This window comes from Numida meleagris, chromosome 6 (genome assembly GCF_002078875.1).
Source record: "Numida meleagris isolate 19003 breed g44 Domestic line chromosome 6, NumMel1.0, whole genome shotgun sequence".
NCBI classification, from domain to species: Eukaryota; Metazoa; Chordata; class Aves; order Galliformes; family Numididae; genus Numida; species Numida meleagris.
This window is the reverse complement of record NC_034414.1, coordinates 31118937-31134915: the sequence shown is the minus strand read 5'-3', so window position 1 is coordinate 31134915 and position 15979 is coordinate 31118937. Positions and strand designations below refer to the sequence as shown.

Sequence of the window (15979 nt, the reverse complement as noted above, 5' to 3'; positions counted from 1 at the left end):
TCAAAAGCATGCCAATGATAAAACTGGGTGACTAAACAGGAGTCATATTCACAAGATCTAATAAAAACCTACACCTAAACTGGAGTTACATAGTAAAATAACCTGGAGGTTCTAGACCTTTCTATTCTTGATTTCCAAAAAGCTCTAAGTCATTTTATAAGTGGGACCAAATAGATGCATTTGAAAAATCTTAAAGTAACTTAAATATGTAGATTAAGCTAAGTCAATTGACCAAAATTGAGAAATTGATTTGATTCATTCACAGGTTAATGAACTCTTCTTTATTTTTGTCTAGTAGCTTTGCCTGCTGCAAATTCAACCACTTCAGAATTAACCTAGGCAATAAATCCCACTCTCATACATTATTCATCCATCTAGAGCCTCTGGTAAAGTTCAGATTTAAGCAATTGCCTCTTTTCCATTTTATAAATATCACATTCAAAAAAATCACTACATTGTATTACATTCGCTAAGACCAAAATGCTTTTAGTCTTACACTTCAAAAGCATTATGATAAGAAAATAATTCACTTACTAATCTTTAAACATATTGCACAATCTTGATCGTTAACTACATATGATCATACGGCAGTAGAACTTTACAGGATTGCATATATGCAGAGGAGATAAAAGCACAAGAATCTGAGTTTCCTGAAATATGACAGAGAATGTGGAGTTGGAAAAAAACAGTTCTTCCAAATCTGCTGAATTTTCCATAGGAGTGTATGATTGAAGAAGCATGAGCAGGGCTTCTAATGTCCAGATAAACAGGACCATAATAAACTTCAAGAATATGTAAGTGTACCAGGAGGTACATCTGACCTTCATTTAAATTATATTAACATTTAAACTACATTATTTTTACATTATATCACTGTCAAATGAAGCTACTTTATTTTTCCCAAATAAGTCAATATATGACTATAAAAAATAAAATCTCCCTCTATGCAGTCCTTTAAGGCACTACTGTTGCTGGAAGGTTCTTAACTTCCCTTCCTTTTTTTCCCATATATTTGTTAGAATGTGTTATTTTTTTAATTACTGCACTTCAGTTTCTAGTAACTATAATCTCACATCAGGATGACAGTCTCTAGGAACTCTGAGTCAGTCTCTGTAACTGACTTAGTAAGTCAATTTCTGGCAGGCACAAAAGCAATGTGCTTTAGAGTCATGGAGCACTTCCACTGCAAAAAAAAGGGGCAAGCAGCCGTTTCCATCCAAAGGAGAATGGATAGAAACTGGATTTTATGACTTCAAATTGAGATTCATGACGTTGGAAAGGCACTCAAAACGTCATCCAAAGCATTTCTGTACTCCAATATACTATCAACTATATGTGTACCATTCTAAACAAATTTTCTTAATGATCTCCCAACATAGAAACACATTTTCCCTAACCAAAAGTGCTCTACAATCCTTTGGTATCCTTACTTTTAGAAAGCTTTTCATAATTTTTCTTTGCAGCAGCTGCATGCACTTGATGACACTTACTTTTTGTCCCACATTAACCTCCTCTTTTCTAGACTAAACAATCATAATCAGTGAATTTTTCTCAGAGACTACTTCTACACTTTTGATCATTCCCACTTTTCTTGACTCTTAACAGTTAGTAAACATTTTTAATGAAGAGTTGCAGTGCTTAAATCTAGATGCTGTTCTTAACAGAAACAAGACTGAATGGATTGTATTGCAAGCAATGCTTCTGTTTATGCATCGGTTTTGCTTCCCCTTTAGTATCATGATTTGATAACTCCTGCTCCTCTTTGAGATCCATTACTATCCCAAGATCACTTCTGCTAACCTACCACCTACTCAGTTGTACTCATATTATTTTTAGGTAGGCAGATTATTGTTAACTGTATAAACTTGTGCTTATCTCTATTTTTCAGATCATCTCTCAGTTACATAAGAACTTTCTAAAGAGTCTAATTCAAAATGTACGTCGTCTCTTGCAACCAAGTGATAGCTGAAGAGTTAATATTCCATTATCCAGGTCATAAGTGAAGATACTGAGGTAATCAGAGCTAGCACTGACTCCCACAGAATCTTCATTGTATTCTACAATCTTGACAGTGAAGATATGCATATGTATAAAAAACTTCTATATTATAAATACATACTATGATCTTATACTGCATTTTCTTACTCACATAACAATTCATACAAATATATTTATAAATTCAGTTCAAAATAGCACTGGAAAATAGATCATTAGTTTCAGTTATTCAGGTCAAGATTTACACATTTCTTGCTGAAAATGGTAGATGTTGAGTTGTAAGAAACAAAAGCATAGTTGACAGTGAATGTTGCAATCAGGGTTGTCATAAGGGGTCTGCTATGAAGACAAATACTTAAAACCAAGGTTTAATGTGATGTTTTGCATTTAAGCATTCATTTATTTAAGCATTTTAGCATATTCATTTAAGCATTCGTGTATTCATAAACATTTATTCCATGGCTGGAGCATCTTTCCTACAAGGACAAGCTGAGAGAACTGGGGCTTATCAGCCTGGAGAAGAGAAGGCTCCGGGGGGACATTATAGTGGCCTTCCAGCACTTGAAGGAGGCCTACAGGAAAGCTGGGGAGGGACTTTTTATAAGGGCAGGTAGCAACCAGACAAAGGGAAATGGTTTTAAACTGGAAGAGGACTTAGACTAGATTTAGACTAGATATTAGGAAGAAATTCTTTACTGTGAGGGTGCTGAGACACTGGAATACGTTGCCCAGTGAGGCTGCAGATGCTTCCTCCGTGGAAGCATTCAAGGCCATGCTGGATGGGGCTTTGAGCAGCCTGGTCTAGAGGGAGGTGTCCCTGCATACAGACGTGGGGGGGGGGCTGTTCCAACAAGATGATCTTAAAGGTCCCTTCCAACTCAAATAATTCTATGGTTGTATGATTCTTTGATTTCACAGACTAGTCATACAGATTATTCTGACAGGTTTCACAAAAATATGAAAATAAATTACGAGAATAAATTGAATAATATGATCTTATTTGAAACTACAAATAGGTAGTAAAGAAGTCACAATTCAAAAAGACCACAATTGTTAAAATCACTTTGATTTTTATAAAGACAATTCAGTTATATGAGGAACAATTCCCCTTGAATTTGTAGGACAAGATCTTCCAGCTGTATACGGAACCTGATTGTGAGGCACTGATTTAATTCTCATTCAAGGAGAAAATTATCAAGTAACGTTCTAGCAAGGAATCCTGAACCACCTATCAGCCTGTCATTTTTCTAAATACAAAGCAGGCCAAACTCAGTTCGTAGAAGTTGGTAGGAAATAGGACAAATTTTTGTGGATGAGAAGATATTTAATGCAATGTACAGGTCAATGGTAACATGTAGTATTAAAATAATTTACCTATGCAAAACACAAGCTACTATTCCAAATCTTAAAGCTATCTCAGTATCTTACTTGGAAGGCTTTTTTTTTTTTTTTTTTTTTTTTACAAAATACAAAACAGGAGTTTACAAAGAAACACAAAATGATGCAGCATCAGCTATAATGATGACACATGACGAACATAATCAGATTTTTCTTCCATGACATCTCTATAAAGCATCTTTAACCAGATTACAAAACTCCATACACCATGACACACCATATTTAAGACCAGACAAGCACGTATTTCTGTACTGTATCAAAGAAAAGGATTACTACTAAAGCTCTAGTAGGTATAACTGTTAGAAAGAAGATAAGATGAATGCTGAAAGAAAGCATGTAAAAGGACAAATGAAGCCAGCAGAACTGATGATTCGACATTGAAGTACAAGAGTTTTCTATTTATCTACTTATAAACCATACTGTAACAAAATAAAATGCCTCCCTACTATCATTTCACTCACAGCCCCCCAAGACTGATCCACTGGAGCTAGGAGGCAGACATCTAGGATTTCAGAGACAAAGGAAACACAGGGCCACAGAAGAGGATCAACTGCCTGTAAAAAATGTTCAACTACTACGATTCATTTAACAAAGAAAGTTGGAAAGATAAAATCAAAAATAAGAAATGCTTATATGCCTAGTTTAATTCAAATTTCATTTGAATTCTAAAAGCTGATTTATTTTTCAACAGAACAAACAACAGAAAGTTTATTATTGGGCAATGGTTTTCCTGGTTTGTACCACCATGATCATAATCTCATCAGTTTTTCCAAACTAAATACACAGTATTAGATAAAACTCTAATTTTTTCTGTGAGAATATTTATTTTTGTATTTTTACAGAACATTTTCAAGGAACATTTTTTATTCCAATAATTTCAGTAAATATATCCCTAGTCTTAAAAATAATAAATTTACTTTAAAAACAAAACAAATTAATTCAAATACTGACATAAATAAAGAAAATATATTTGTAAGAAAACATATTGGTTACTCACAAGTGATAATACTTATTATTACTCCATTATTTCATATACTGTATAGAGTAACTTCTACCCAATTCAATTTTGGATAAAGTTAAAGTTAAGCGATCATTAAAAAAATGTCCTGCTGTAACTAAGCTAGTTTACAAAGCAATAAGGAAAAGGAATCATGCGCATTCACCTTTCAGAAAACAGGACTAATTCCCAAACTATTTTGCTGCCACAAACCTGGAGAAGTAGGTATATTCACTTTGTTACTGAGATTTTGAAATAAAAAAGTTATCTATTTGTGCATGCTATTTCTCTATTAAAATTACATCGGATACTACACACCACATGTAATCGAAGCATTTATCAATTAAAATGTAGCATTAAAATATTTTTCATAGGGATTCTTGTGTTCCACTTCATTCTGATATTTAAAGGATTGTAATAATTATTTCTTTAGGATATACTTCCAAATGCCAGAATGTTCCCACCCTCCAGCTCCCCACCCTAGACCCTTTCTCATTTTTCACTTTTTGCATCACGTTAGTTTGAATTTCATAAATTCTATAGCCTTATTGACAATTCTTATTAATTAGTACACCAAATTTATGATGAAATAAGTTTTGAAAAATCCATTTTTGCTGGTATATTTATATGAAAGTTCACTTTGTAGGTATGTCAAAATCAAGAAAGGTAGATAGCATAGCTTACATGGAAAGAGCCCTCTTGTGGTTCAAAGCAGGTAAACTCAAATAGATTCATAATACAGTATACATATACATACACACACATATAAACAGATTTATAATATATATGTTGTTTTAGGAAAACATTACTTGGGCATCGTTCATAAAATTTCGTTTCCCTATCTGCACACAGTAATTGAGAACGGCAAGCTCTCTCTGTAATTGACCATGTCTGAGGCAGACAGCATCCGCCATAATGACAGGCGCTGCACAAACTTTCATCAGTCAAAGATGTGGTCTCCCTGTCCCTTCTTGACACAGCTACTGAGCTATACCAGCAAAGAGTTTTTTGGCATTCTTCATTCAAAACATGTAATAGAGGTATTCCTATCTTCCGTAATACTTTATTTTCTCAATAACATTAAACTTGAGGAAAGTAGATTTGCTAGAATGATTTAATGGTAGCCTTTACTTATAAATAAATCGCAAGGCCAGACATGGCCTGAAATATTGGTACTTTGAGATAAGTGTAAGAACTTTTATTCTGTTCTTCTACACACTATTTTTTTCTACTTCACCAAGATGTAGAACTTTCATTTTCAAAGGGAAGAAACCTTCCAAGCTAAATAATATATTTGAATTCTCTAGCTAAGGTTGAACAACCAATTTTACCTATTGTGCTTTATAACAGGATTTAGAAACCCATCGATCATGTGCTAGTTCAACAATAAATAAAAATGAGGTTTCTTAAAACATAAAACAAAGCACAAGAAGAAAAATAAAAAAGAAAGCAAATACAAAGAAAAATTAAATACCTTTTTGGCCTTGGTTTTCTTTTCGTAAGTCTCTGATAATGGTTTTCTTTTTTCCTGAGTGGTGTCTTTGGAAAACAAATATTCAAACTCAGTAGTATCAAGTATATCAGGTTCTACTAGTGATTCCCATAATGTCGGTACAGCAGTTTTCCTATAAAAAGAGAAAGATAATAATACAACTTCTACTAAATATTGATAAAACCTTATCAACAATAGATTTAAAACTCAATCAAGCACTGCTAGCATACTAACAGCATTCTTTCTCTGTATCTTACTGTTGTAAGGAGTCAAAATATTTTGCAGAAGGCTGTACCAAGAAGTGTAGCTGCTTAGTAGACTACCTGCTAAATTATCAAAGTGCATGTATTATAGTTTTTGTGTACAATAACCATATATTGTAACTGCAGCTCATGCAAATACAGCTCTAGAGATCTTTGCCATTAGGACTGGGAGTATTTCAACAGCAGCTTTTTTTGACTAAATCCCAATAATCTTCCTAGACATATAAAAATAAGCAATATCAACAAATAGTAATCAAATAGTGATCACACTTTATTCAAACATGTTTTAAGAGCATTTGTAGAGGTCTCAATTCACTTCGTGTTAGCTTCAGATGCTTCATGCTCATATTTACCTTTGTTTCAGGTTTAAGAAACTAGAACCTAAGTGACCTATATCCTGGGAGACTAATCAATATTCCACATCACTCAAATTTTACATGGGGATTATCTTTCCTTTTTTACCCTCATCTTTCAGGAACAGATATAGTGTAGATAAGCATCACTGTTTACACTTAAACAAAATACATATTAAACAAAATACTCTTGTTTTATCTGGATTTAGGAAAAATAATTTGTAGTGCTTCAAACAAAGCACTTCAATTCTGAATGAGTTTCAAAGTTTCAATAATTTATGAAAGTATATTCAACAAAAATATCTTCAGACTGCTCTTTTTGTCATATCTATCAGTAGAAGGTGGGCCCACTTCTTCCAGCAGATGTCACTAAAAGGCAATGAAATGAGCTGCTATTAAAAAAGAACCACAAATGTTGTGGAAAACCCTATGAACTACAAATGGCTGACGTCACCAGACATATTTATTAGATGTAATATGCCAACAAATGTAATATCTATCCATATAATGGAGTAAAGAACTCTAAAAGCCATATAAATACTCAAATCTAGGATTGTTTTTACTTAATCACACATTCATTGTCGTGAATGTTTAAGGAACTCTATTTTCTCCATTAGCATCCACAATGAAACATATTCTGTATCATGGGAAGTGGCTAGAGTTCAACAGCTTCAATATTCTGTCACCAGCTGCAAAGATTTCATTGAACAATGCTTTTTGGCTCTGTAAGAAGTACTTCAAAGACCAAGATATGTGCCGCTCTGAGCAGCAGACTCTTGAAAAAATTTTCAGATCTAGTGCACAGTGATGATGCTGGATCATTGGACCCAGTATCCAGCAGTTCATCAGGAAACTATGACTTAGATTCTATCTTGCACTCAGCAAAACTTGATGAACCACCTATATTTCAGAAGGAACATTTTGATCCCAGTGAATTAATAGGAAAAATTGCAACAAGGTTTATTTTTGGACCAACTACCTGCTCACTCATTTCCACAAGTAATTTTGGGAAAGTAAAATCAAAATGCTCGAACTAATATAAACTAATATAATTTCCTATGCTTGGTTATACTAGAAAAAAAATCCAAAATTATTATTCTTTCTCATCAAAATAAATTCAGTCAAAAATCTGTAAACTAAAATAAAAGTAGTATATAAATAAAACTGTCTTTCTTAACTACAGATGTCTCTGCCAGTACTGTATCTCCATTATACCAGATGCTTTACACTACAGATTCCTCTGCAGCATGTATTTATGCATTTGCTTCACCTTTTCTGTTCCACCAGAACTACACACAGAGGCTAAGTCCAAGTTTATTTTTTTCCAGAGCTAGAATAATAGCTGCTGACATAGTGCTTTGAAGATAGCATCACCTTAAATGACTGGAAAGCTAAAGTAAATGAAACTCAAAGTTCTTCCCTGACCAAATTTTAATATTTCAATTTTAATTCTAATTCTCTCTCTCTCTCTCTCTTTTTTTTAATAAAAAGAAAGGAAAAAAAAATAGGTATTTTTCATCTCCTGGAAAACTTTTCTTTAGTACTAATTCACGAAACCACTAGAATATTTGGTTGCTCTTTCACTAGAGTTGCTCAGGGAGTACTCTGACTTAGGAATAAAATTACCAAAGCTCCTTCTGTTATAACGCACATAATTTTTTACTTATATTTAACATTTTAAAATAATTTCTTGTGATCTATTATTAGGCTTCTGTGACTGATTCCTTTATTTTTTATTGTTAACACATACAAATTCCATGCTTCTATATGCATTTTTACTCCTTGTTATTGTCTTAAATAGCATACATAAACTTATATCATGGCATATAAACAGAAACTAAGTACAAATAAATTTATTTTACCTGCTGCCTTGCAATTGTATCCGTGTCCAATACAAAGGCTTCATGGGACGGCTAGGTTCAATGGCAGGTTTCCGAGGACCTTGACTTGAAGATAAAGTGCTATTAAAAAAGAACCCAGGTCCAGGGGGTGGGGGCGGTGGAGGTAACCCAGATCCAGGCAGTGGAGGAGGAACAGGAGGTCCCAACCCTGGAAGTGGTGGTGGTGCCGGTGGTGCTGGTGCTTGAAAATCCCTACAGCCTTCAGAAAGTTGAGGTGGAAGTGGAGGCCCGGATGCAAAGTGAGGTGTCACTGAAGTTGGACCCATTGGCAAAGGTGGTGGTGGAGGAACTAAACCTGGCAGTGAAGAATTGGAGAAGGGAGGAGGTGGTGGTGGTAGAGGTGGTGGTGGAGGTGCAGGTGGTGGAGGCAGCATTTGTTTTGGTTGACAAGATAAGACACTTTCTGAAGATGGTACATCATAACTGTCCTTATTTTCACTTTGGGCAGAAATACTATGTGTCAAAGAAGAAATATTAAGCTTTTTGGGTACTATTTGGTTATTTTTCACAACTCTGTTTTCTTCTTCACAAGGTTTTATAAAAGTTTCTCTGTCAGTCTGTATACATACATTTCGGTACGTCTTTGGTGGATTATCATCTTCAGTAGAAACACCAATATCCCTTGCTTCTTCATTCCTTCTGTTCAATTTATTATCAAGTTCCTTCTTCAAATGTGCAATTGTTTCCTCAAGCTGAGCAGTTGATACAGCATGCTCTCCACGAATATGGAATACCCTGAGTTCAAACTGAGACTGCAGAACAACAAAAACCCCTCAGTGAATGTTTTTGTACTCTCCTGACCATTTCACTTGTTATAGCACTAATTCATTCTTTCAGGAAATATATTAAATTAAACCTTCGAGCCTTGCCATGTAAAAGATCACTGGTTCCTCACTGTGACCATGACTGTCATCATTTAGTCAGTGACATAATCCAGTTTTTGTCAATACTCTTCCTCCTGTACTTACACCCCCCCCCATCCCTGTTACTTCTGGCTGACTATATTCTTATGACAGTGAAGATCTATTTTCTCCAGATTATTGTTGCAGGTACCAGATTAGAGGCAGGTACTTTCCAATTAAACCTTATTCCTTCATGTTGCCAGCTCAGAAGAAACTTACAAGTATACAAATTAACATACTCAAGTACTGTAAATGCTTTAATGTGCTGAAATCAGATCTCAATTATGAGTTTGAAAGTACTTCCTCAGCAAACCTAATCTGCATAGCAACATGCTACAGAACAAAGCCACCTTGCTTTGGTAAAATCTTTTGTGCACTCATTGTAGATATTACATATGAAAACAATGCTATGCTAGTATACCAAACAGCAGTCTTTGAATCCAGGAAAAAAAAAATCAGATTCAAATTGATCTGAAAAACCCCTGCTAAAACTGATAAATCTGCACTGCACATAGACACCAAAAGGTACATTCAGCAGGATGGCACTTCTACATGAAAAGGATCAGCAAAGGACAGCACATCACACACCGATAATGAGTCAATAACTCTGTATGAAAATATATAAATAGATATGACGTACATAATAAAATCAAAGGTGCCCTGCTGTGGTGTTCATTTTCAGAAAAATGCTGTACCTCCCTTAAAAGCATTATTTTGTTCTTCATTCTGCCCTCTCTCAGAACTCAGGCTGTAGTTCTGCACCTTTGATTCTGACCTATTAAAGCCTCATTAGTACAGCTGCACTCACAAATGAGTTTGATTTTTCAAGATTTATCTAGTATTTGCCATTGGAACAGGACACCATCCATTTTCCTCGAGCAAAATCACCTCACAGAAGCAAATGGTCCAGCTGACTCAGTTCTCTTCTGTGCTAATATTTATGTAAAACATTAGAAAGTCCGCATTACGTTCTTCCTAAAAATATACCAATAAAAATGGCTAAGATATGAACAAAAGACATCTATCAAAAAAAATAAAATTTCCTCTCTTACTAAAATACATGATATTTATGTAAATAACCAAAATATTGTTGTATTTTCCCCTTGCACCTGGCCCTCTGCTGTATGAGTGACTTCCTTTCTGTACTTGCTGTGTGTCTTTTCTGAACAAACAGCGACAGCTCAGCCTTCGTTCCACAAGAGTCAGAAACACACGAGGCATTATTCTCAAATACAGAAGAAGGGCCAAAAGCTGAGTTAATACATTCTACCTCCATCCAGCATTACAGACTGAGATCATAAAGTACAAAATTAATCACAATAGAGATCCTCTCAGAATGCAAAATGCAGGTTATCTAAATGTCTTTGAAATGATAATGTGGACTGATAAACAAATCTCTTAATACCAAGGGGGTAGTTTTTCTGATCTGGTGACAGAGATTAACATCTAAGTTAATATGGCCAGTATAGTCAATCATAGCCTGTGAAGTCAATTCAGTGCTATTAACTTGACTATATTTGTTCTCCTACTGCTTTATATAATGCTATTTTATATGGACAAAGAAAGACTTTCTACTGATGATACGGAATTGCTCTGATACCAAATTTTAAAATAATTTGTATCTACAAATATAAGGAGGCCACACATCTCTACAGCGATCTACACTGAAAAATTAGCTGTTGTCCTGTTATTAGGCAAGGCTTATTGGCACTACAAATGTTTGAAATGAATCCTGTAAACCGCAATGGTGAGACATTTTCTCGAACACTGTTTAGAGCAAGAACATGCAGAACTTTTCTTGGAAAACAGCAAGCAAGTGCCACACTGTTAAAGTATAACATTTTTTTCACTACTGTTTACTGTTCAGTTCTACTCCAAAAAGTGACTGCACAAACAGCACATCTTCAATGAACAAAGCCATTCTATGTACATCAGAGACAGACCACGACTTTAACTGAGAAGCATACACTTTTACTAGTTTTTACTCTAATTAGCCTGGAAAAACAACACAGAGCAAAGAAAGTGAGCTGAATCTTATTCTGTTTTCTGACTTCATACATTGGTTGTTGCATCTAATAGGTTACTTACGCCAAGTCATGAAAATTAAAGATAACGGAACAAAGAAGACACAAAGTATCTGAGGATATACTATTTTATAAGTGGGAATGTTCCAAAGGGGGGGGGGGGGAAAAAGTAAGAATTCTTGAGCTGCTGCTGAAAAACATTTTATAGACTTCACAGCTTTTTTTCTTAATAGTACTTTGGTCATCAAAGTACTGTGCATAGAAAAGAGAGGAAAAACATTTTTCAAAGGCACCCTCTGACTTTTTGTTCATTCTAAGTAGTTTCATCTTCAGTTTTTGGAAGACTTCACACTTTTTTTATTCTTGTATTGTCTTGACAAAAAAGACAAATGTCCTTTTTGTTAAATCTCTGTCCTTGAAAAAACATACATTTGTTTTAAATTTTTAACAACAATCAGAGATTTAGCAAAGAATTTTTCAAAGAAAAAAATTAAGCCTGTGCCAATTTACATAAAAATCAAAATTCCTTTCTAACAAATACCTCAATAAATATAATCAGTTACATATGGTATATCACCATATTCAAGGGTACGCGGTAAACGTTATACTAATAGTTGATAGTAAAAAAATATGTTAAATGGATTGCCCATTCTCAAACATTTCCAGTATTCTAAATACTTATATAAGTTATATATACAGACTACTATTCTCTTATTAATTGAAAAATACCAAATACAGAGTTTTATAGAGAAAATATAACAAAGATAGCTAGGAGCAAATATGATCACAGCCAATATATAGAAAACAGTTTTTCTATTTAATTATTTACTGATAACTAGCACTTAGGCAGTTGAGAAAGAAATACCGCCTTAGAGTGAGTAATTTTTCAAAACAAAATCATTCGTATAGCAAAACATTTGAAGATACCAAGGTACAATGCAACATGTAGATTTTTTTTTTTTAAATGGTATCAGTGTGGTTGCGTACATACAGGACTAAAAATTACCTAAAAATTACATAACACTTTAAGCAATAATTGACTTCAAGTTTGACAATTTAAATATTTACTTTGAAAATATAGGTGTTCCTTCCTTCCCCTCAGTCCTTCCACTGTTAATAGTTAATAGCTACCATTGGAATATTTTAGATTTTACAAGTTAATTCATTTAAAGAATTCTGTTACAGAGTACATAGCTTCCAATAGCTCATCATTAGCCTTTGTTTTTCCTCAGCTGTCCGATTTACATGCAACTTTACTGGGATGAACCTTCTTATTAAGAATAAATCTCTCTCCTCTTCTTTAAGTTCTAATCAAATACACAAAGAGAATACCTGTTATGTCCTTGAAATTCCTCAGAACCCAAGATATGCAAACTACCTCTAATAATGCTCACTGTACTTCACAGCATATCACAGCCTATAATTATGGATGTGATTCTGTCAACTTTTGCACCTGATCAGTGATTTATTCCCCCATGGAATCTCTGTGCCCAAGGAAAAAAACCTCACTGGACTCCGTATCCTTAAATCTTACAAATAAATAGATATAGCTTTGTATTTGAGAACCACCCAGAACTTCAAAGCAAAACAACTGATAACTAAAAAGGGAACATAAAAAACATAAGACTGTAAGCATGAAAATACAGATTGATGTCAGTACTGACTGGTTACCATTTCAATACGCATTGACTTCTGTACCCTGCAGAATAAAGGACCACTGAATATATTACAAAGCACTTAAGCAAAAAAATCTTCCACATATATAAAGATATTTAGGCTGATGCATATTAGCACGGTAACAGAGGAAGTAGTGCCACTCTCTTCAGCTCTCCTTTAGCAGCAATTCCACCAGTCCCATACCTTCCGGCGGGACACAACTGCCCTAATAATGAAGCTGGACGTGACCAAAAGAGATCAAGTAAAGAGATCAAGAAAGTTATGAATGCCTCAGATTCTCTAACTTCTAGGCACAGACACACTTTGCTAAGTAACGTCAGTAAAAACACCACAGGCACCAGAGTTTCACAGGACAGATAATGTACAACAGCTACAGGAAAACACGTAACATCAGAAGCGCTGTCATACAGAAAGGGAGATATTTGCAGAAAGTGACCTCCCAAAAGTGAGCTAGTTTATGCCAGGCAAAATAAATCTCACATGGCTTGCAAACAAATGGATAGCAAGCTAAATTGAGACAGAAATTTCAAGGAAAACTGACACATTAATGGATAAAATTGACACATTTCATTGGCAAAAGCTCTCCATGTTTTAAACCCTGTTAAAACATTTAAATTCTGCAGAATGGAATGAGGCAATTCATCATACAACACATCAACAGAAGTAAATGATGTATTGCATACATCTTCTCTGAGCCTAAGCTAATCAAAAAATGAAACTACAATCTGCATTAAGAATTCATTGCAAAGCTGTGAAGCTGCACCATGAACAACTAAAACGCAGAATCCAAATACAGTAACAAAAGCCTTTCTTGTTACAAGCATTGTATTTACTTTCTACTCGGTTTCTCACTTGCTACTGTTACCTTGGTCTTGGGACAGCCTAAGATATCAAGTCTGTACAGATGCAAGAAAGCTAACAACAGTGTTTTCTGTTGGAGTTCAAAGATTATACCCAAGAAGAAAAAAAATAAATTACTGGTATTATTCAAATACTTTAAAACACAACATATAAAAATATAGAACAATATTTTCAATTCTGTTTTCGTTAATCACTTGTTTTGATGATAATTTTCAAGAATTCACATTATCTATCATTTACCCATAAAATTAAATGATTCATTAGCCCTACTGATTCATAATAATGCTTTGGCACATAAAATTTGAAAACAACATGAAAAATGACTGAAAACAAGATGAAGATGAAGCTTCAGTGACTAAAACTACAGAGGCAGTATGGATCCAATAAGAAAACTGATTGTAGTAGAGAGCAAGTTGACTCTGATCTTGGGAGAATGTTTTTGGACACCTAACAGCTTTTTTATTAGTGTAGCTGATTAAAATGAAAAGCCTTACTACTAAAATGCTCTTTTTGATGAGTTTTTTTTTTGCCATGAACTATAGACCTTGCAGTCCAGTGGGATACAAATCCTTTGATCCTGTGCAGTCACATAAATTCAAAGTCGTAAAACAACATTGAATTTGATTTTATTAGTGTGGCTGATGTTGCCAGAATTGTAATGCAATCTTGTTTTTCTTCTTTTTTCTTCCTTTTCTTTTGGGGAGGGGTGGAGAAGAAAGGAGAGTTTACTGTCAACATTGCTTCACAGTGTAAATAATTAATTTCTTTGGCAGCCAGACTCCGAGACTTAGTCGTTATAACAAAGTCTTGTAACGACATGAGAAAGTAATGATATGCAACACGTTCTCAGCTTCATTGAATGATTTGGCTGAAGAAAAAGGAAGTTGAAGCAAAAAGCAGCATAAGTACCGCACATGGAAAATAGTAAGTAAGGACATAATTATATTTCTGTAGAAGGATAACAGGTAACAGTGAAAAGTACTTTGCAGTAGGAAATAATCAGCAAAATGATGCTATGAGTTCCTATAGGATTATAAGATTTAAAGTTGACTGCACTTCTAGAAATAGAAGCTTTTCGTTCTGCATAAGCATAATTTTTGTCCAAAAAAACCTGCGAATATGTACACTGATGAGACGACTACCCTCTCTACCAACGTATAGAGAGTACACATGTGCAGGGAAAACAACTAAAACATTTTGAGGCATAGCAAGCCATTCGCTTCCTTGCTATGGAAGGAATTATCACATTCCTCACCTGTTACAGAGAGCGACTTCAACAGAAACAAACTGATCATTTGGTGAAAGAGTTTGTTCTACAACCTAAAATATAATATATATATTATTATATACGATAATTGTACAATTATTATAATATTATATGCAATATAATACAAAATATGCTACCTCATTTCGCTGTAGGAAAGGAAATGAAGGTAGAGGTTGCCTTCATGGTCAGCTTCCCATTCAGAAAAGAAGTTTTCATTAAGGTACATACTTCCTATGAAAAAAATAATCTTTTCCTCACAACTTCATGAAAGGGCAGACTTTTTTTACAGTGAGAATAAAATACTTGCCTCAATTACAGTGATTACAGAAAGAATACACACTTCAAACATTCTTATCAAAGCAAATTATATGAAGAAATGCTACAAACAAGATACTTTGCATGACTTCCAACCTTGGTTTAACCAGGAAGCTCCCAACTCCGCAGATATTCTCATAAATGTTAGTGGTTAAAAACAGAATAATTACCAATCAGGTAACATTTTGAAGAAAACTCCTCACTGTGTTTACAGCCAGTCTTCTTTTTAACACTGTATGCCTTTGATCAGTTTCTTAGCAGGTAAAGATACTGGTATGCTTAGATAAGATACAGTATTTGGCCTTCAGTGATTCTACTTGGCTAACAGTATTAAAAGTTCAATTTTGAAAATGAGTCTCTAATTTTGTAAAAGACATGGCTACTTTAAACTAATGTTTAGTAAATGCTAATTATGCGTTATCACCTTAATCTAGACACTCCCTTTACAAGATTCTGAATACACAAAAATGTGTTTAAAAATTGTTTAAAACCAGATTTGGTCAATTACTCAAAGAGAAAACTATGAGTGTGGTT

At 34.3% G+C, this 15979-nt stretch overlaps 1 protein-coding gene across 1 annotated transcript in view; it reads right to left on the bottom strand.

Annotated features, from left to right (window-relative positions):
* The window catches only part of LOC110401113 (formin), a 128515-nt gene that overhangs the window by 81847 nt on the left and 30689 nt on the right, over positions 1-15979 (bottom strand). Inside the window, exons 4-5 of the mRNA XM_021401819.1 lie at positions 8361-9151; positions 5865-6015 (exon numbers count right to left, since the gene is read on the bottom strand). Coding sequence (XP_021257494.1) covers positions 5865-6015; positions 8361-9151 — 942 coding nt within the window. The remainder of the gene's footprint in view (positions 1-5864; positions 6016-8360; positions 9152-15979) is intronic.